Here is a 22,510-nt window from a genome sequence, read left to right on the forward strand (position 1 = left end):
GCCCGCCCGAGCCCCTGCCCGCCGCCCCTACGCCGAACAAAGCACAGCGCCTCGGCTCCGGCCGCTCCGCGCCTCCCCGGGGCAGCCGCCCCAGCAGACAAGGGAAGGCGGCGAATCTCAGACACAATGAGAGGCGAGCCAGGACTCACCCACAGCTCCGTGCCCCAGCTCATGGCTGCTCCGCGGGCAGTGCCGGCTCCGGCAGAGGCGGCGATGAGGCGTCGGGCGGCGGCCGGAGAACAGGGCCCCCTCAGGCAGCGCCGGTACCCTCGGTCACTGGGGAGAGGCGGCGGCGGCGGCGAAGAACGACGTCGCTCCCAGCTCCAGCTCCGCCTGGCTCGGGAGGGGGAGCCGCGGAGGAGACTGGGAGAGGGGCGGGTCCGGCTGGAGCGGCGGGGCCGGGACGGGAGCGGCCGGCGCTGCCCCGGAGCCCTGAGCGGCCGCGGGGCGAAGGTGTCGCGCCCGGAGCGGCCCCGCGCTGTTACTCATTAACGCGGCCGCGGCGAGGCCCCGCGCTTCGTGTCCCGGGCGGCCGCGAGGCCTCCCCGCCTGCCCAAAGCGCTGAGTCACGGCCGGGGCCCGGCTCGCCCCCTCCTCACCGGGCACCGCGCCGACACACAGAGCTAAACAACGATTTTTGTACTGTGTACATCACAGCTCTATATGTAATCACAAACTGAGATGTTGGAAAGGTGAGGTAGGCAGCTGAGGGATACAAGCTCATTTTTGATAGAGTACGTGGATGAATCTTACTGACTGTAACAGGGAATTTCCTCAGCAACTAGAAAAGGACAGGTGTTAAATCCTTGTCAAAGACTATGTTTTCCACCAAAGTGTTACAAAGCTACTAATAGAAAGCAAATGTTTTGAAAGCCATCTGAATTACATTCCCCTCTGAGGGCATGAATTTTTTAATTTTCTTTTTTGCTTAGAAATAATTTTTATAAGGTGGGATAAAATCTCAATGCAATAAAAAATAATAAATACTGCTAAGTCTCTATATCAAAACAAAAATGACTTAAATAATTTTTTTTATTCCCAAGTCCCCTTTCAGGTAATGTGCCTTTGCATCACAATTTAGTTTTAGTTCTATTTTTTGGTCATGAACCCTCCACATTTTAGATTTTGAAGATGAGATTCCACATGTGGGCACAGTTCAGTTGAAGTCTGGCACAGTAACTCAGTTGGTAGATTGTATTAATTACTGAAAATATTCAGCAAGCAGAACATATATTGAGGATTCAGGTAATGAAGCAGAAATATGCATTAATAATTTTCATAGTTTACTTATATGTTTAAATTCACTGGCTTTCAGAATTGGCAAAAACCAATGTCCATTAAATGCTAGAAAGATCAATCAGTTTTTTGCTTAGCTACCAGCTTGTCACATATCTTTATACAATTCTTAAAAAAATATAATCAGATGATATAATGTATCTCTTTCAATGTATCTCTTGTAAATTAATACCTATAACTTGCTGCACACTTAATAATTTTTGAAAGAGGCATTTTGACATGTTTTAATCACACAGTAATCCCTAGTGCACTGTGTCCCAACCAAGGTTTATAAATGCAACAACTTAGGCAGCTTCGGTCTTGGATGCCTGCTATGGCACTTTATTTTTTTTTTAAAGGGACACTTTGAGAAACAAATGTACACTGAACCTTTAGCAGGCACTAGAGGCAGGAGTCTTGATGTGAATTTGAAATTTTTTGGCAGGATTTTTCACTTCCTGATTATTTCAGGAAAATTCAGATTTGCAATTGATTCAGTTTAGACAACTAAAAATGAACCCTAGAAAAACAACTTTTGAGCTAAATTTTTCAACTTTAGAAGCCCCACTAAAGTTATGGAAATTAATCTATTGGAAAATTGATCCTAAGTTCTAAGTCTATGGATTCAGAAGCTTTGGAAATCAGGCACTTAATTGGCACTCAAATTTAAATACTGGCCTTTCATTGCATTAAATATACATCAGTAGAATTTCAATGCATTATATAAATATATTTGTTTATTTATATTTATGGTTGGTTGATTGATACATGAAGCTTCTTTTATTTAATTCTATTTTAAGAATTTACTAATTATGCCTATTTCTGCAAAACGTGCAATGCCAACATTCTCAACATGTCAGAATTTGTTTTCTATTTAAAGCAATGTAATGAAATCAAATGTTTTCTTGTGATTTGTAGATATTTTAGGAGAAGGAAACTGCAGCCTGTATCATGGGTACATTAATACAATATTTAGCTACGCAGTAATTCTTAAAAAGCCTAATTTTAGCAATGAGAGGTTTTCCCAGGACAAACAGGATTCCTTCTTTCCAGGCAGCTCTCCCTGAAAAACACCTTTACAAACCCAAAGGTAAAGCAAGCATCAGGGGCTGCAGGATGTTCCAGAGATTCTGAGTAACTTCACAACCTCCAGAACTGATTGAGGCTGCTCTAAAATACTCTCTAAAATAGGACAGGTGTTAGCACAGCAGCTCTGAGCTGTACCTGCCTTTTAAGAGCACGTGTACACGATAAAGAGAAGCAACCAGAAGATATTTTTGAGCAGGCTTTGAACAAGTTAGCACCAGAATAGGAGACTATCTCTGCACCAGAGCATTGCTGCAGTCTAGCTAATTATTCATCTTTGGAGGTTAACAGTTAGACTTGGGAAGTCAGGCTGATTAGAAACTGTGCACAGTAACATACTGTTTCTGGGACCCAACCTAGTGTTTCTGCAGGCATTGTGATTCTCATTTTGTAGAGAACTAGTAGAAAATCTGCCTCAAAGGATGAAGAAGATTCCAAAAAGTCAAGTGCAAAGCCTATTTCTTTCCAACATATTTCAGTGGTTTTATTCGTGTTTGAATTTAAATTTGGGCACAACTATTTTCAAGATTGCTTTCTGATTTTTAGTTTGCTTTTGACCCATACTTCTTCCAAAAACAGAAGCACATATATGGATCAGGTACATACATCGAGATGTGCATTTCACCCTTACTTAACTAAAGGTCAATCAGTAAAAATTATAGATCACAATAAACTACACAGGTAATGGATTTGAAGTTAAGAGACAAAAAGCATTTAGACAAATTATTGCAAGATTTGGAATTCATGAACAGTATATTAAGACCATGTGACTGAAACAAATTTTAATTAATTGAAAATAAAGCAGAAGTCTTAGCAGCATAATACTTACCACTTCAGCTTAGTGAGAAATCTGACATCAGTCACTGTTACCCCCTTTTCCTGCTTAAGCATACTCTTGCTTTAGGAGATTCCCATATAAATCCTGAGCTGTCCTCCAGTTTAACAGTTGAGGATGTGAAATGACCAAGCTGTAAGACAAGAGGAAGAGTCTACCACATCTCTACAGGATATTACCAGAAACAGTAAAATGAATCACTTAGAATTGTGACATTGTTTCCATTATCAGGGAATGCAGCTGATCCTAAGCCTAGAAATAATTAAATATTCTCTAAAGACTTTTATTCTTCTAGTCACATCCTTAAAATCATCATTTGGAGGAGGGGATGCAACCAAAGGGACTCAAGAACATATTGAAGACATATTCAAGTAATGTTACATGCAGCAAAGGCTTCATGATAGATTGCATAGTTTTAGTATCTTTGTAAACCACTGGCTTCTTCTGGCAGATGATGACAATTTATTTTTAACTTAGAAAATTTACTTTTATATTTAGATGTTTCCCCCATCATTGACTCATTAATGCAGGCTTTAAAAGAAAACTGTACAATTCTGCATATGGACTGAATCCACATCATAATTCTAATTATTACAGTAATTGTGTATTTTGTTAATTCTGTTCACTTTTCAACAGAACCTACTTGAGTTTCCAAGTGTACCTAAGGATATTATCTTGGCAGAAAAACAATCTGAATCATTAATTTGGAGTGGCAGAAAAGCTGTCTGGCACTCCCTGTGAGCGCACTTTCTAAAGACAGAAGCAGCTTAGCTTTCCACTGCCACAAAACTCAGCAGGACCAAACAAATTACTTCCAAATATCTCTGTCTCAGTGTGAGGTGCCATTAATCCTTTTCTCTGCTAGCCAGCAATCTCTTTGTCATATTCAAATTGGATTTTTACTCCACAAAAAATAAGAAGGGTTGCAAAAACTGTATTATCTCTTTCTGATTCAAAACCAAAAGAATGTAACTCCCTCCTTCCTTTACACATGTATTTCCCCCATCACCAGCACTCCAAGTGCTCTAATTGTAAAAAATATTGATGTTCATAACACTTCCATGTGGTAAGTGGGTAATAATTACTTCACAGCTCAGGAAATACTTTGAGACAAAAGAATAGGTGTCCTGACACTTCAGCTTGTGCCCAGCTCCCCACAGACTTCCTGTGTCTCCCAGAGGCTGGTTAACCATAACCAGCAGAATGCAAAGTGTTGGGAGCTTGGCATCTGCCTAGAGACTTACTGCCACTATTTCAACTATTAGGCAAAATAAACTTTTGGTTTTACTCGGAGTACTGATTTATTTTTTATTTAAAGCATAAAATTACCAGGAAACTGCAGTAGTTAGACCACATTAGTTAGCCCTTCTGCTTCAAGGCAGAAGGAAAATTTCATTTATTAATGCAAACTCAGCCACTGCTTGGAATGCCCTAATTCTAATTTTTCTCCTATCTCTGAATTTTTGTGGGAAGAACTGTACCCCTTCATCTTTTCCCATCCAGTTCCTGTACTGAAATGAATTTTACATAGCAAAAGAAAGGCTTGTTTCTTTTCCCTCTCATCTCAGCAAACAGAAATACATCAACAGTGATTGGATAACAGAACTGAAAGGACACTACAAACACCAGCTATAAATAGGAGGAAAAATGAGAACTTCCATCTGCTTTTACAAAACATCCTGTGCTCACTTTTTTTTTGCCTGCACTATAACCAAGAGCACATCGTTCCTTGCCATATGTAGCAGAGAAAACGTGTTGTCAATCAGCATCAACCTGCACTATAACCAAGAGCACATCGTTCCTTGCCATATGTAGCAAACGTGTTGTCAATCAGCATCAGCTAGCAATATTATAAGTACAAACAGCCTTATTTCATAGTAATTTATTATTTTTTCCAGTGAAACAAGACTATCACATGGTAATTCAGCATTTTCTTTTGATAATATAAACTGTATCTCAACACAGAGGCTGGACAATTACAAAGTATCAGGGAACACACAAAAATCATTACTTTAAAATATGGTTTTCAACTCTCTAATGCTTTCATTGCCTGCTTGAATACTATAAATCCATTTGCTTCCACTAGTGGTACATCCCTTCAGAATTATATCAAAACATAACCATAAATGGCTTTGCTACCTTAATTCCTGTTACCTCCAGTTCACCTAACCCATGTCTTCTCCTCTCCCATCAACCCCTTCCGTGCACACTACTTTAAATTAAAAGAACACCAAGCTGTATCTAATCTGCAGAGTTAAGTATGGCCACGGTGAATTCTATATTCAATTTTTTTTCATTACCATATTATCTACAGGCAAAGATTGTAGCTTTTAGATAATAACCAAAAATTGAACAGACACTGCTCTCAGCATCAATAGCAGCTTTCAAGCAGAGTGTATGGATTGGCACACATATCAATAATGAAAGATGGAGACTCTGTCATGGTACTAATTCAAGCTGTAGAAAAATGAATAGTGGATGACTGTGTAGCAAAGGATCAGCACCACCCATTTTAAGACTTGCTAAGGTATATTTTACTATCATCTGATTTTGAATTACAATCAGAAACAAACGTATGTGCAGTTGTGCAAAATCTGCTCGGCATCCTAGGTTACTGTTTAATTAACTTAGAACTGGTTTACGCATTACCAGCACGCAGCGGCTCGGCTCACCCTCAGCAGTTCGGGCACAGCAGCCCAAAGCCATGTTCTGGGCTCGACAGCCACCTGCCGGCAGCGCCAGCCCCGGCAGCGGCCCCGACACGGCACCGCCTGCTGCTGCCGCCAATGCTGCTGCCGCCAATGCTGCCAATGCTGCCAATGCTGCTGCCGCCAATGCTGCTGCTGCTGCCAATGCTGCTGCCGGCCCTATCCGGCTGAACGCCTGCGAGTTACATTAATGGGAAACCGAAAGGGCCAACGACCCCTTGATTGTCCTACCTTCCATGCAACTGCATGTCGTCACTTCTCTCCCTTAAAGGATTTCATTTCTGTGGCCAGGGGTTTAATTTCACGTGTACTTCCCTTATTTTACGTCTGGCGTGGTTCCTCCTTTCATGACCAAGTTGATGTCCATTGCATGATACCACATTTAACTGATGCATGGAAAAAATTCCAAAGGATCACGATCTGTAGGGAAACTCAAAAGTTATTCACATGTCAAACTCTTTCCTTCCCACTACATTAAAACATTAATATATATATATATATATATATATATAATATATATATATATAACATTAAAAGAATGGGAATCAGGAAATAAATTAACAATGGGAATGAGAACACTGTGATGTGCACAGAATAGATATCCCACTAAGCAAATAATTATTTACATTTCTATGCCTCCATATCACATCAGTAAAGATAGCTACATCTCAGTTTATCATTTTTATTTGTTCCAAGTGAGATTCTGATCGGAGACTAACTGCAGAAATTTTCAAATAATTGCAGAGGAACAAAACCAAAAATAAAGAAATCACTTAATGCTTAAAGAATTTTGGTTTTGTGACATTACACTTTTGAAGCGCTATTTAATGAAATTCAAAGTGCAATGATTACTCTTCGGATTTCAAAGGCAGCTCAAATCCAACAGTCAATTGCATTCTAGTAAGAGACTTTTCCTCCACATCCTTTTGTCTTTGTCCCTTTTTTTTCCCCTTTAAGACAAGGTTACAGGCAAAGGGAAGAATATACACAACTTACTAAGACTGTTCTTTTCCCTCCCTAACACACTCATCTTCTAGTAGCCAAGGCTTTTCCCTTTGGATTTACCACTATCTTGAGAACTCTCCTTATGTTCAGATCTCATCAGCTGTTTAATTTCCAAAAATTAAATACACAGAACATAAGGGTTGAGTTGTGTTGCTGCTTCGTGTCCTTATGCTACTGTAACACAGCCAATACTAGAGACTTCATTTTAGGGAAACGGGCAATTCTCAATCCCTTTTGCACACAAGTAAACCAAAACCACAGCTAAAGCAATCAGTGCAATGTCCTCCCTCCAGCCTTGCCTGCTCCTGTAGCTCTCCCCACAGGACCGTGTGGTTCATGGCCCAGATGGCACGTTTGGAAGGGATCCCTGCCAGCCGATCGCCTTCCTGAGAGCAAAGACTCAGGGATGATTTTTGCCTCAGAACATCTACTAGTTCTTTTTAAAAAAGATAAAATAATACTGAATATTTTTTTACACATTTTGGAAAAGATAACTCGTTGAGTTTAGACCCATTTTCACATCCTGCAGACAGGATAAATACCTTTTTCTATTCACTCAAAAACTGTCCCTTCATTTAAATGATACAATGTATCAAGATAAACTAATTTTTTCTTCATAACATTTTATTTTGTTTACAATTTTAGAACTATATTTTTAAACAAAGGCATATAAAAACTGTAAATTTTTTTGTAGAAATTAAAATATCGTTTCCAACATTAGAACATGTTGAAAACAAAAACAAGTTATTAATGACTTAATGAGTTTAGTTGTATATGACTTGCCCAACAATCCCAGACAACTAAATTACCACATGTATAGAATAGCTAAGCCATCAGACAATATGGAAGATATATATAAGTACATACTTAAGAACCAACCGAATTTAAATTCTGATTTTTACCTGCTTGAATATTAATTATCTGTGTGTGAAAATGGCACCAGTTAGGTGTTTACATTACAACAGAATAAAAAAAAAATGTATTGGTCACATTACTCCTTCGTACCTATTTTCTAAGATTTTTACAGAGTGACATGTCCTTTATTGCAGGCTGGGATGGTGAAGACTGTCAGATTTTGCTTTACCAGGACTGCCACTGCCCTGACAAATTTAGTTCTCTTCCATGGATTACACTGCTCCCTAACTGAGAAAACTACCTGAAACTAAAACAACATTGAATTTGATTTTTAATTCAGCTGTGGTTTTTCACTCTGAGCCGACAGGATGAAACTTGAACACATTAATGAAACCAAATCCTGGTCCATAACCAACAATCCCAAGCATTATGCCATTACAAATAAATGTTTTCATCTCTGACAATGACTTTTACACATCTGTTTGTTTTCCCAATTATTTGCTCTCTAGATGATTCACCCTATCCTGAAGATAACATCTTTTTCCTCTACATAGTGCACCACCTTTTAGTTCTGTAGCATGTGAAAGTGTTAACTTCAAAGCACAGTGTAACATTGCCCACACCTGATTAATACTTGTATCATGCTTTGAAGATGTAAAAGTTTATGATTACTGACTAGTAAGTTTTGAACTAATAGCAAAACTGGACTAATTACTACTGAAATGAGTGTGGAAATCATTCAAAGTTACACCATTCAATATTACTACTCCAATGTTAGTCACCCTGGGTGGGGGCTGAGGGAGAAACCAATTATTTCCTTTGAAACAAGACCAAAGAAAAAAATCTCTGAAGTACTACAAAAATTAACCATACGAACGTTCAGCCTTAAAATTAAGTGTAGTTTAATATGCCTCTTATAAATCTTCATCCCAGATATGTAAAGCACAGCAGCTGTTCACATTTAAAATGCAGAAAAAAACCCAAACTAGTTGTAACAAGTATGCTCCATCCTTACCTGAACTTTTGGTTCAAGCTGTGAGATAGAAGTCTTCATGTATTCCTCCAGTTGATGCAACAAGAAATCACGGCCATGACGAATTAAAATCAAACGTCTCTTTCCCCAACATATGCAGGAGCATCAGCTATGACAGATTTCCAGATTACTGAAGTTTCTGCTAGGCTCACCCACACAGCAAAACCTATCTTTATTGGATTTATCCATGACTGATGTATGGCATTAGGTGTATCCAACTGGATTCACTGTCTAATTATTTTGTTGCAAAACCTCCACTCCCCAGGGATTGGCTTCAGTTGTATTACAGCACAGTACTACAGAACAGAACATTTTCACTCTGTTTCTTTCCAGAAATGCACAGCTCTAGCATATTTGTTGCCCCACATACCCAGCAACTGTAAGTACTTCCAAACCCATTAATAAATTCTCAGTTACTGATTTCTGTAGCAATGGTGGCATGGAATCAAAACAAAAAGCACTCATTTAAATCAGCAAAAAAAATTCAAACTAAGCACAAACGTATTTTGAAAAGCAACTATTGGTCCTGATTGCCAGCAAACCTTAATGGGCCAACAGCAAGGCTCACAGACACTCCTCTTCATCACTGAGCATCCTTTAGACCCAGATGGCACATTTCTTGAGTGTCCTTTTAACAAGGCTGAGGGCTCAAAGAGCCAGTACTGACTGTAAATAAAATCCCTCTGAACACTGGTCAGCATCCCATTGATGTGCTCTCACTGTAAAGCTGCAGAGTACAACTTCTCCATGTTAGACAGTTAAATAGTATATACCAAAAGCAAATTTCACCATAGCATGCTTTATCTTTCATATTACACTTCCCCTCCTCCTCCTTCCCCATTGTTTGGTGCGTGGCTTACACAAAATCACAATCTAACCCTAGGAAACGAAAATGAAGTACACATTTCAGAGTAAGGGTTTGGCTGTTTCACAATGATCATGAAGTCACTTTACTTGGCATTGTTTCAAATGCCAAGTCACCTTTACTCGGCTTTGTTTCAACTGAAAACAAACAAAATTATCAACCAAGCATTATTATACACAGTCCTCCTTTGTGGAGGTACTTTTACAAAATCAAGGAACATAATTTATATTTGTGGCTTTCAGGGACATTTTCCATTGTGGCAGAAATTCCAGTGTTTCAAAAATGTAGCTCAATTAGCCACATGCAAATACTGAAATTCAAATACCATTTAAGGCATTTGATGTTCAGAATCCCTAAGATACTCCTTTAAAAGTACCTCAGTGTAGTAAATACAACTATATTAATTATCCACAATGTCATGCAGATGTGCACTTTGATAAAGTAACAGAATAGAAAGAATTCATGAGTAAGTCACTTGAGCACTCTGAAAGCAACTATGGTAAACCCACAGAATCTCATCAATTCAATATTTAAGAAACAGACACATCCTTATACATGTTTCTTGTGAGACAAAGCAACAATACAGTTCACTAACGAAACTTTATGCTCTATGTACCTGGTGTACCAAAATCATCAGGGGTACCATAAATTCAGAAATCTGTCTTCACTGAGCAGCTCCTGCATGGAAGCACAACAGCAAAGTAAAGCAAAATTTGTTTGTTGAAAAACAAGTGAAGGTTCTCCCTGAAAGTGCCAGAGTTTATTTTCATACTTGGGGAAGAATGGCTGAAGAAGTAATCTCTAATCATGACTACATTAAATTCTCACCACCTCAGCCTCTGCCTGTAGCCTTTCCCTTTATGAAAGCATTTCAGCAGCTGGTACACAATCTACAGGGCTTTTGTGCAGCTTCTCAGGTGCAGAATGTCAACTTAGAAAAATACATATATACGAAATGCAATTCCCAAGAGGAAAAGAGCAGGTCAAGCCCAGAAATATTGTTTGCAAGCAATAACAACCCCAGTGAACAGCAATCCAATCCAACAGCACTCCGGCTGTAAAGACTTCAGGTCACAAAAAGTGTCCAGTAAGCCAAAATAAAAACAGGGTATAGGTAGTATTTTTCTTGTTTATAAAGGAAATGAAGAAGACAGACTGTTCATTAAATATAAAAGCAATTTTATAAAAACACATCAGAATTTTATTGCTTGAAGAATACAGCATATGAAAAAGCACAAGAATGTCCAAAAAGAAAGGTCACAAAAATTCAAACATTACACCATACATACCAGATGCAGTAAAATGTTAACCTGATTTCTGCATCAGAAAAGAAAGGTGTGAAAATATACCTAGTATTATTTAGAAGGAAAAGACTCATTTAAAATAGAAAGTGTGAAGGTGTTACAGTACAAATTAGAAAAGCCAACACTGCACAATAACATTGTATCACTAGACTAGATTTTCTACCTTTGGTACTTAAACCTGTACAGAAAACCACTTCCTCAGTCAAACCTTGCCTAACATATTTTATGTGGTATCCAGGAAAGTTGGTTTTTTGCAGTTTTTTAAACTTAAACATTCAAACAAATACTCTTCTGAGTTTTCACTGCATTACTGCTTTTAAAGACATGTTCACATTTACTCAATATGCAACTTAACACATCTCAAATTTAAATCAAAAGTCACCATGCGACTGAGATCTGAATACATGCCAACTGTATCTTGTTTAGATCTTTATGTAAAAGTGGGCCCACCATTTGCTGTTTGCATCCTCATGTAAACAGACTGCTGCAGCCCTCCTCGAGAATTCCAACTAGAGCAACTCGCTGAGGACGTCAGTTGGTAAAACCATCCGCACTGTTAGACAGCTACGGGGTCATCTACAGCAGCATGCAAGTGGCTTTTCTAGTCTGCTCAGATTAGTGTACCAGAAGATATGCCAGTATTACTTCAAGTAACACATTAAAACTCAGCAATGGACACTACTGTGCTTTATTTCAACACAAAGGACAGCTGCTCATCCATTAAATCAACAGAACTATCAAAAGGACAAGTACATCATTTCTGTTTCATGTATTGCTGCTGATCACTCTTGGGGAACAATTTATCAGAAACCTGGACTTACCTACAAACCAATTTGAGTGAAGAAAATGTTGTCTTTCAGCAAGGTATCTTAGTAATCCAGTGGCAGTCTAGTCTGGAGAATGTTAGCATTATGCTGACAATGACTAATCAAGGTTAAATAAATTCTCTCTTTTTTGACAAACATGCTGTTAGGGTCAGCTTCTGCCTTCTTAGTCTTAAATACTTAATCACTCCCTGTCACATCAGCAGAACAAACAATTTTGTTTCTTTAAGTTCCAGCTTTATATTTCAACAATATGAATAAATCTGGACTACAAAATACCATCTATAACAGTTAACATTAAACTGGAGTGAAGTAATAGAAGAGTTAGTTCTTCAAACCAGGCAGTCTTTGAAGTGAAATACTCAGTTAGGACTGTCAAAAGGATGTCATAATAAAACCATGGGTTTATTTTTTTTTCACCCCTATACAAAAAAAAGACTGAATTTGTACAACTCCTATTAAACATACCTTTTCCTAGCTTGGTGAAAATGTATAATTTTCAAATTTTAACAAGTGTGGTATTCGAGCATATATAATATTTATTGCCATATACATCCTCATTTTAAAAAGAACTAAGAATTCAGACTCTTCTATGCTGAACTCTACTTGTTTTTCACGTTAACAGATTATGTCTACTGTACCACTCCCCCAAAAAACAATTAAAAATTCTAAGTAAGATTTTATAGTTTAGTTAAAAGGGAAGAAATGCAAATGTGGATTTAGAGCTTTTTGTATAAATCTCACTATATTTTATAAACATGTTGTTTATTGTAACACTGTTTATTGATCAAATAAATGACGCACTGCTATCTAAAATTTCCATATACACCATTAAAAATCCAAAATTGATATGATACTGAACCTTAAATCTTCAAGAGTTCAAAAAAGACAGTTTATACATGTACAGCACACAACAGCAGACACCCCTAGAATACCAACTGCCAGTCCACGATGCATACAAACTTACAGGTAAGCATTCATTTCACTGTTTTCATTGTGCAGGAAAAGTATTTCTTAGTAAGACAATGCAGCTGGTGATTTTCAGATATCATCTTCATCATCTTCATCCTGAGAAGATCCTGCCTGATTGGATGCACTGGCTGAGGCAGCAGCGAGCTGCGCCTGTTGAGCTGCTTGTTGCATCTGTAGCCATTCCTGCTGTGCCAGTTCTGCTTGCTGTTGTCTAGCCTAGAGACACGAATTTAATTGTTAAGGCCATATACAGCTCGTGAAGAATCTCTAGAACAGATTCTCTTTAAACACATTTTTATCTGTACCTGCAGATTCCTTTTTTAATATATTTTTTCTATTTTTTTATTAATTGCATATGCAAAACATTGAGAAGTACCTTAATAATTTGTACCAAGAAGTTTAGCTACATTCTCTTTCCCTCTGAAGACGCCACTGTTTCAAGGCCTTACACTTACAAAAACAACAGACAGAATCTACTGTACTCAAGGTCCACTGTAACAACTGTGCTGAAGCACTAACTAATGAAAAATTTAACCGAGGCTAAGCAAAGGAAACTTCAGACATCAGTTTCAGGGGATCTTAACATTTAATCACAGTTCAGAGATGGGAATAGCATTGCTTTGTTGATTACAAATAACAAAACTTCCAACTATGAAATCATCCAACTGAACCACAGAGGCACACATTATCATGAAAACAAAGCAAGCCATTGTCTTACTTTGCTAAGCAATCTTTGCAAAACAGAGCAAGGCATGGTCTTCTCAAATTCAGGTATGACAACTGAGGATGGCTTTGCTACAGAAAGGTACAGACTTCTACTGAAAAGTACAAAAGATTCTCCATAACATTTCAAGTAGTTCAGCTGATGAATCTCCATTTTTCTGTCCAGGGTTTTCACTTGTTCTTTGGTAACTCCTGTTGATTTCAGCAATATACTAATTGATTGTGTTAAAGTTACAACTTCAATTTCTATTTTGACTGAACATTAAGAAAAAGTTCTCAAAATGAAAAATTTCCAGTCTATTTTACTCTTCTACTTTTACAAGTCATCACCAAGACTATTTTAATTTCCTTTCTAATCCTACTGCACTCATTGAATTTTCCTATTTTTTTTCCAAAGCATCATTTTTTTTTTCAGTTTTGCAAACTATAAGATGCCAAAAGATAATGTCTCAAAAGCAATCAAACCCTGTTTGTCAACTTAGCAATGTGAAAAAAAAAAGGGGGAGTGTTCCCTTATTATTACAAAGTGTCATATTTTCCTCTGTTCTAGCAGTAAAAAAATACAGAAGTAAAAATCTCTCTGAAGGAAAACTTTTCAGTATTTCAAACTTAAAGTGGTAGCACAGTTACAAGGGCTGGAACACAATTTAAGATGTTGTGAAGTTTCAAAGGAAAGGCAGCAGCATCTGTCCACATAGGAAGGCACAAATATTTATCAGACAGGAGGTAACAACAGGGCTCCCTACTGAGCCCTTGCCGTGAAGTTTACTGCGCACTCAGAGAGCCGATACACGTGCATGCTCCAGGAAACAGAGGCTCAGCACTTCACACTGGATGCATCACTTGGTCAGTGCCCACCCTCACAGCCACATCTGTAATGACAACACTGCACCATTTCAGAAATGGAAAGAGAGAAAAAACCCACATACTGAAGAACTCCTTTGAGTTGGATTGATCAAGAAGCTCTATAAGCATCTGGTAAACTTAACTCATTTACTGCACCACTCCAGTGAGGAAGCCTCAAAAAAAACCCAAATCTATGAAGACCCTTGTCTTGCACAAAAACTTAGACAAAGATATTGGAATAATACATTCCCTATTTCAAATATTTACAATCATCCAAGCCAGAGGTGTCAAATATTCATAAGAACAGGCAGGTATTTTCAAAATAGAGCAAGAAGTCAGCATTAGTGTCATGCTCTAGAATATTCAAAAGATTAAAACAAATAAATAAGCATGCATCTGTGTAACTATTTTTAAGACTAATTACAGTACCTCCAACACCACATTACAGCTACTATTTTTGAAAAATGAGACTGTCATCCTTGAATCTAAGCAGACATTTTCCATATTACCAAACACTATTTTTAAAAAGCATTCATACAATCTTGTCAAACTGGCATGCGCTGTCTTAAATTAGAAGTTAAGGCACAGTAACAGAATTTTAAAAGAATATTCTTCAAGTTGTCATTCCTTAGACAAAGTGTGGCTTGCATAAGGAGATTTCAGCAAACTTTTTTTAATTTATTTTTTTCAGTGATACTCTGGAGCTAGTACTCCTTTAATATACCTTGGTTTTGCTGCTTTTTTATTTTGTGTATCACGCTGAGTTACTTGCAAAAAATAGTAAGTAAAAATCAAGTATCAAACTGCCTATTTGTAAATATTATCCAAAATCCAGAAGCAGCCATATTGGTCATTCTAATTTAGTACAGTCAAACAAGAGTTAGGCACATGTGACTTGATCATAACTAGTTCACTGCAATAGCTACACGGTATGCTGAAATTTTAAATGCCTTAAAATTCATCATGCAATAAAGATTAAAGTAGTTGGCATGTCATGAGATGAAAAACAACAGTCTCAGCAAGATAAAAGTATTGCAAAGGGGAGAGAAGGTCACAGTAATCAGACATTAACTGAATAAGCATTTTCATCAGAGGAAATCAGAGTAAGCAAAGTGAGAAAATAAGACTCTGGCCTTGGTTAAGAGAAAAGAGAAATACCAGATAACTTTCCAAGCTCTTAGTTTAGAGAATGGTCTTGTCAAACTAAGAGAGTAGTCGACAGAAAGACGGAGGAAAAAAAAAAAATAAAATCACGTTTTAGTCAAACTGGGAGATGATAAACTATCTGGGAAAGCTGGAAGGGGATAAGGCTGGGATGAAGGAGAATGTGTATATGTGTGTGTGTGAGTACACTATTTGCAGACAAATGCTTTTTCCATGCCTCAATGGCCTCCTTAAAAATTTATGCATGAATTCACTCAATTATAGTCTTGCCAAGAATAAGGTTTCTTTCCAAGTATAAGAAATAACATTTATGCACTGATGGTCAGAAACAGAAAAGCTATTTTCACTTTTTAATGCTTCAAAATGGGTAATTTCCTAGAAACCAGTTGTTATTCTTTTACTTTGTCAACTAATTCTTAATGTATTCTCCATGACAGACTGGAAATACTCAAGTAGCAGCAAAACCCCATGCTTTTTAAAGCTAGAATATGAAATATGTTCACATACAAAGTCCTGTATCAAATCACAGAAGTATCAAGTAGCAGCCTCTTATTTGTTAACTCCGCATTCCCCAATTCAAGCAGGCCACGGTCAATAGCATCTTAGATGCCACATCAATTCACAAGGAAGGGGATATTTCTTGAGGTGTGCACATGTTTGTGTGGCCCTAGACCTGAGGCATTAATTATTCCAACCTCATCAAGACGAGTATTGCTTCACTTACTTGTGCAAATAATTCCTGCTGCTGCCTTAGTAGCTCTTCTTCCGGAATGCCAAGGTTCTCCAAGCGTGAACTGGCCTTTCTTCTCTTTAGTGCTACTGTTTTGCATTCTTGTAAGACTTCTTTTACTTCAGTGATATAGGAGCCAAACCCCAAACTTTCTAGAGCTAGAAAGAAACAAAAAAAAAAACCAAAAAAAAACAAACAAAACAAAAAAAAAAAAAAAAAAAAAAAAAAAAAAAAAAAAAAAAAAAAAAAAAAGAGAGAGAAAAGACATTGTTTACCTTTTACAAAGTTTCTGAAAATAGATATTGATTTGTTTAGTTAAAACAACAGAAAAAAAAGCAAAACATTTGCTTTTTTTAGGTAACTTTCCTATCATCTGGTGACAAAAATCTCTATTCTTAAAAAGATCTGACAACTATTTTCCCTCCCTCTTCTGCTATGTCCTGTAGTAATTCAAGCATAGGATTCAGGGCTTTCACATACACTTTGCTAGAGATAGGCATTATTCTCCAAAAGACCATTTTTCCCCATCTTTTCTATATCAGAATTGACAAAATTTATACAGCTAAGAAGTCCTTCCTAACTGAATTTCTATCTGAATTTTCTCTCAGAGATTCTACCTTTGCAGGTTTTTTAAGTCTTCAGTAGAAGGTAAATCAGCAACCTCTAACAGAGCAGAAGTGATGCATGTCAAGTGATCACAGATCCTTCAAAAAGGCAGAAATAAATGATACTATGTTGGGTTGCTGAATTTTAATTTTAGTATTTTAGTATCTAAATTGCTATATATAAAATGCATAGTTCACACATATAAAGCTATAAAAAGTTATGTATAAGCTCTTTATTGTTTTATTCCTCAACAGAACTCCTTCTATTTATCTCCACATTAAAATGTATTCAGAAGCTAAAATCTTGCACTTTTATCTGCCCAAAGAAATTGGTAAAGCAGCTATATCCTGCAACAACAGTTTTTTTAAAGAACGCAAAGGTAGCAGGAAGGATTATAAAAACCCAGGTAGCACATGTGACAAAAGGCAGTTTCCTCATGCACCATTTACTACGACATGCCTTCACACACACCCAAAGTGAACCTATTACAGAATACACTGGAAACATTACATAAATACCAATTATACTAGAAACAAGTATCAGTTTAATAAAAAACATGGTTAATTTCCAGCATTTACACAATTCAAAGTCTACAATACAAGAGTTGCTTTAACCTTTATCCTAATTTCAAACTTTTGTGACAAGCTATTTAAGAAATAGCACTAAACTCCACAACAGCAATCAAGAACTCGTTATAAACAAGATCTTACTTACAGTAACTCGGACAATATTCTAACACTAGTTTTGTAAGCAACATTTTCCTAGCCATAACTACAGCAGCACATCATGGTACCATAATCTAAACAATAACCCAAAGGCATTGTCTAAGTTTTCAGCTTCCAACTTGTACTAAGGGAGACAACTCACACACTGTCTTCTCCAATGGGTGCTGCCCTCTAGTCACACAGCACTACCTTCCCTTTAACAGAGAACACCTGGCAAAGAAATTCACATCATACTTATTTCTAAAATAAAAAAAAGACAAACTGATTTAGAGATAATCAAATTACTTCAGAGACAGTATGCCAGTTCAGCCTCAGCCCACACACAGACACTAGAAACACTTCCAATTAGCCCACAGTTTCTAGGAAAATTACCAAAAAACTTCAGAAACTTGTTTCATCCAGCCTCAGCAGAGAGTAGGCAAATCCGTGTCTCAGTCCAGAACTGGTTATCTTAATACTCTAAAGATATTTAAGAACTCATTCACTTTTAAAATGTAAACAGTATATACAGTAAACTTCTTTAAGTCATAATTTTTAAACCAAACTGAAGAAATCTACAAGCCTAACATCACTAAGACAAACCATCAGGCAAAACCAGAGGTGTTTGTCAAAAGACCAGGACTGGCAATCTGCTGCATCAGAGTATGAGTAACTGCTGAGTCTGAAATTAACAGCAAGAGGTGTTTTTACAGAAATTTTATACGGTCTTTAAAAGAAAAGAAATTAATGGAAAGAACTTACAATTATGAATTGAATATAGCAAAGACACACACAAAAATAAAATTCAAACCCCCATGTGATACAACCAAGACAGATTTTTACAATTATTCAATATAACAAAGCTATGAAGGACCATAAATTATTATGATTTATGCATCATAGATCTACTGCATCAAAATTCTACTGCCTGTGAAACAACTTACAAAGTTTACCATCTTCTTGAAGCACATCAAGGCTTACAGAACACATATGAATGGAAGGAATATGAATCCCTTTATACCAGCATGGTGCTAAAAAGTGGGACAAGTGATTAGTACTCTATGAGAGCTGCTATTTCATCAAAACTCAAAGCCTTTATTTTTTGAGCCTTAAACATACCATCCTACCCAGATTACTGAAAATTTAGCATCTTCCTGAGGCTAGAATTATCCCACCAAATGTAAACAGCTGAATTCCAAAATAAGGCAATTGGCATAACACAACTCATATTTACAAACACCAGATCACAATTATCCTTTCCCCTGTTTCCTCCTACTCTTAATGACTGCATGAAGGTGCAGGTCTCTGAGTAATCAGTGATACATAGTTAGTACTACTTTTATTTTATAAAATCAAGTCATTAATATCTGAGACTTTTAAATTTTTATGCTCCTTTCAAAGAAAAAAAGACCTTCCAAAATCAAATCCCAAACATGAACAGTTGTGTGGGACTCTTTTAAAATTAAGTGGTAATATACACACTGTCAGTATCCTAACAGACCATGAAGAGACAAGATTTGACATCAATCCACATCCTACCTTACTGCACAACAATTCCATGTAGACCAAGCAATCAAACTGACTTAATAAAAAAAGGTGATTTTACAAGTCATCATTTTCAGAATTCAAAAAAAATTTCATTTCTCTGCTTTGTTACAAGTCATATAACACTCAAATTATTCCATTTTCTGTTCCAGGATGGAAGAACATTCATTTGCTTACTAGAGCTGCAGATTCACAACTTGGTTCCTGATGGTGGAATTCAACAATAAAGTGGAGATCTCCACTTACAACTATTACATAGTCTTGATGCTTTTGGGTACTCTCCAAGAAAGCTGTCTTGCATTTTGTTACCAGCAGTGAGTGTTGGCATAGTCTGAGAACATCTACCCAATCAGGTCTCTAATGGCATGCAAGAAGCCTCTGCTTTCCCCTCCCTATGCTGCTGACAGCACTGTGCCAGTGCTATCACACAGTAACACACAGCAAGGACCCCATCAATCCAAAGCATAAGCCAAGGGTGGAGACAGAGTTCTTGCTCAGCACATGGCCACACAATCACTTTAACAGTGCAGCCAAGGAAGGGTGTCTCAAGCACCACTGTGCCAGACACCTAAGCACGGTGACCAAGTGCGGTTTCACCCCAGCTCCAGCCAGCCCAATGGCAGTGTCACCAACTGCAGAGTGCCTTTTCCCCTTCTTCTGGCCCAGCAAAACACCCTTCCTGCTTCTTGCTCCCAATCTAGTAACTTGTTTACAGACAGCAAACTCACCTGAGAGGAAACCCTGCTCTACCCTAAATTCTCAAAAGCCACAGGGTCAGTTGTATCTGCAATTGCCAGATCCAGCTCTTGGAGAGTACAAAAAGAGTCCTCTGGGCAGCACCTTGTGCTTAGGCTGCACCAGGTGTGATTGATGGCCATTAGCCTCATCTGACTTCTAAGCATTCAGAAGGAAAAAGATACATGGATAACCACAACAGATTTCAATTGCCTCCTTTGTTATTAGCATCATTGTCATGAAGCTGCTGCATCAAGAGGCACTCAAAATAGCAAGTATCTAGAATGTATGAAGATGGATGAAAATGCTGAAATACTCCAACTATACACACAATCACTGTTTCCAAAACTGGCAACCAAAACCCTCAAACCTCACAGAGGGATCATGTGCCAGCTGACCAGTATCTGAAAGGAGCTAATAGCAATTACAGCTTCCTTAAACATAAGCACAGTAGAAAATCCATTCCACCTCTAGAACATTACAAAAATGGATACATTGCAATAACTTACTACAAAGTATAGATTTCATTCGAAAATAACTTTTTCTAACTCTAACATGTGATAACACAAGGACATAGAACCCAGCAAAACACTTGGCATGGGACCAACTGCTGATGTTATGCACACTCACTATAGTCTCAATTTGTTTTCCAAAAAACCCAGACTAAGCCGAGGACAGCAATAGGTGAAAGCTTTTCTACAAGCCACCACTACTGGGTACAAAATACTTTCATACACAAACCCTTTATTGCCCTCAGTATTAAAGATCACATCTATTCTTGTGTTAAGGACTAACCTCAAACATTTTTTGTTGTGACTTGAAAAAACTACCCATGTATTAAAGAGCATCACACCTAAAGTATGCTTCCATGTGTAAGCACAGGTTTTATTTCACATCCTAAGCTTCTGTGATGGAGCTACTTTGCTAAACTTCCAAGCTTACATGCACTTCATTTAACATTAAAGCTCACACATGCTACATATTTTCTTTTGCAGTTCATGACCCAGTCAAGTACTTGAACCTCTTCTGGTGAGGAAGCTTACAAATTTCAAGCGAACCAATTGTTTGTTTTGTTTTTTTTTTTTGCTTAAACAATCATACAACCACAAAATTTTTAAATTAACTTGATACCATCACAGCCCTGAAAATAGCTGTATTGCAAATGCTGTTGTTAATATCTCCACCAGGCAGCCGAGTAAAGTAGTCTTTCACTACTGCTGCTATAAATTTGTTTGCAGCAAACACTGGTACCAACAACCCCAGCTTAAGAAGTAAAGCAAATGAGTTCTGACAAAAAAACGATGCCGAATGCAGACTTCAAGATGAGACAAGAAAATTCCTTATTTGCGACAGAATTCAAAGAAAAACAAACGAGACGGAGAGAGAACTCGCCTTTTATCCAAGCAAGCAGAAGTGCAAGTCAACAGCACAGAAAGATACAAGGGCATAGGTCACGCTTAAATGCTTTCTGCAACAGACACGAAGATCCAACATTAAACAACAGAACGTAAGGACAGCCCTAAAGAAATCTACTCTTTAGAGATTCCAGATAAAACTACTACGGAATAAAGCCTGGGCCCCATGTAACCAATCTCCAACTAGAAAGACATTTACTGCATTTTAAGACATTCAGAGTCTTAAAACGCGCTCCATATCCATTCGAAAGAGCAGACCTCGTTCACAGGTACGAGGAAGAGATTCGGAGACTTGACTCACAGCATCACAGGCTCCTGTGAAGCACAAAACCGGAGCCGGTCCTGAGCACACCCAGCAGCCGCTCTAACCACACAAAGACAGCCTCTCTTGCAGCGCGACCGGCAAGCCGGACAGCACACGCTTCTCCTCCGCACCCTTACGAGACCCTGCCTTTTGTGTCCTACGTAGCCACAAGGAACCGGAGAGCAAAAAGCGGCAGCGGGACAGGAGCGGCTCACAGGTGCCCGACCCGGCAGCGGCACAGCGCCCGCGGAAGCTCACCTTGTATGACGTGTTCCGGGGAGATAGTTTTCTTCTCCGATTTGTTGCAGATCTCGTTGGCCTCGGAGGAGATGAGGTGGATGAACTCAGTGCAGCAGTTGACCACCAGCTCCCGGGCGTCGTTCGCCACGCGGACGTTGGGCAGCGTCTCTTTGATCATCTTGTTGATGGCAGCCCTGGGGATGGTGAGGTCGTCGTCGTTGCCGGACGACGAGGCCATCCTGGCTGCGCTCGGCTCACGGGCTGCGCTCAGCGCCCGCGCGGGGCTCCAGGGCGCGGGGACCCGGCGGGGGCGGGCGGGGCCGCGGAGGGCGACGGGCCGGGCCGGGGGTCGCTGCCGGGCCGGGGGGTCGCGGGGCCGGGAAGCGCTGCTCGGGCTCAGGGCTCCCTCGGCCGCGGCGCCTGCCACTGCCGCCTCCGCCACATCCTTCGGCCGCCGGCGCCGCTGCCTTAAGAGCAGTCTGAGGGGAGGCGAGCGGCGGAACGCCCCGCGCGCGGCGCGGCTCGGCTGGCCCCGGCCGTGCGGCGGCCGCGAGGCGGAAACGCTCCGACTCCGGCTCAACCTGCGAGGGACGGCGCTTCCGCCGGAAGCGGGAACAGCTTCCGCCGCCGGGAGCGCCGGAAAGGCCGCCGTGCCACGTGCGGGCGGCGGCAGCGGCGGGGCGAGGGGTCCCTCAGCCGCCTCCCTGCACCGGGAGCTGCGCTCGGGCCCCACCCC

General features: G+C 39.1%; 2 protein-coding genes and 1 long non-coding RNA gene across 5 annotated transcripts in view; all 3 read right to left on the reverse strand.

Moving 5' to 3' along the window:
- The window catches only part of FNBP1L (formin binding protein 1 like), a 57,191-nt gene extending 56,716 nt beyond the window's left edge, over positions 1-475 (reverse strand). Inside the window, exon 1 of one of the 3 annotated variants that reach the window (XM_041483062.1) lies at positions 150-475. In XM_041483062.1, the coding sequence (XP_041338996.1) occupies positions 150-173 (24 nt within the window). In that variant the 5' untranslated portion in view covers positions 174-475. The remainder of the gene's footprint in view (positions 1-149) is intronic. The other 2 variants (XM_041483061.1, XM_041483057.1) reach the window with 2 other exon arrangements.
- A 2,508-nt stretch (positions 476-2,983) lies between these two features.
- Positions 2,984-8,968, reverse strand: LOC121362222. Its single transcript, XR_005956469.1, has 3 exons — positions 8,780-8,968; positions 6,136-6,324; positions 2,984-3,329 (listed from the first exon to the last, which is right to left on the reverse strand). It is a non-coding gene; the product is annotated as an uncharacterized LOC121362222 (long non-coding RNA).
- Positions 8,969-10,840: 1,872 nt separating this feature from the next.
- On the reverse strand, positions 10,841-22,459 carry DR1 (down-regulator of transcription 1). Its single transcript, XM_041483370.1, has 3 exons — positions 21,793-22,459; positions 16,220-16,383; positions 10,841-12,978 (listed from the first exon to the last, which is right to left on the reverse strand). Exons 1-3 carry the CDS (start codon positions 22,010-22,012, stop codon positions 12,832-12,834), a joined length of 531 nt encoding a protein of 176 aa, XP_041339304.1. The 5' UTR covers positions 22,013-22,459; the 3' UTR covers positions 10,841-12,831.
- Between the last annotated feature and the right edge of the window lie 51 nt (positions 22,460-22,510).

The sequence above is a fragment of the Pyrgilauda ruficollis genome, unplaced genomic scaffold, assembly GCF_017590135.1.
Source record: "Pyrgilauda ruficollis isolate IOZ18807 unplaced genomic scaffold, ASM1759013v1 scaffold6, whole genome shotgun sequence".
In the NCBI taxonomy this organism is placed as follows: Eukaryota; Metazoa; Chordata; class Aves; order Passeriformes; family Passeridae; genus Pyrgilauda; species Pyrgilauda ruficollis.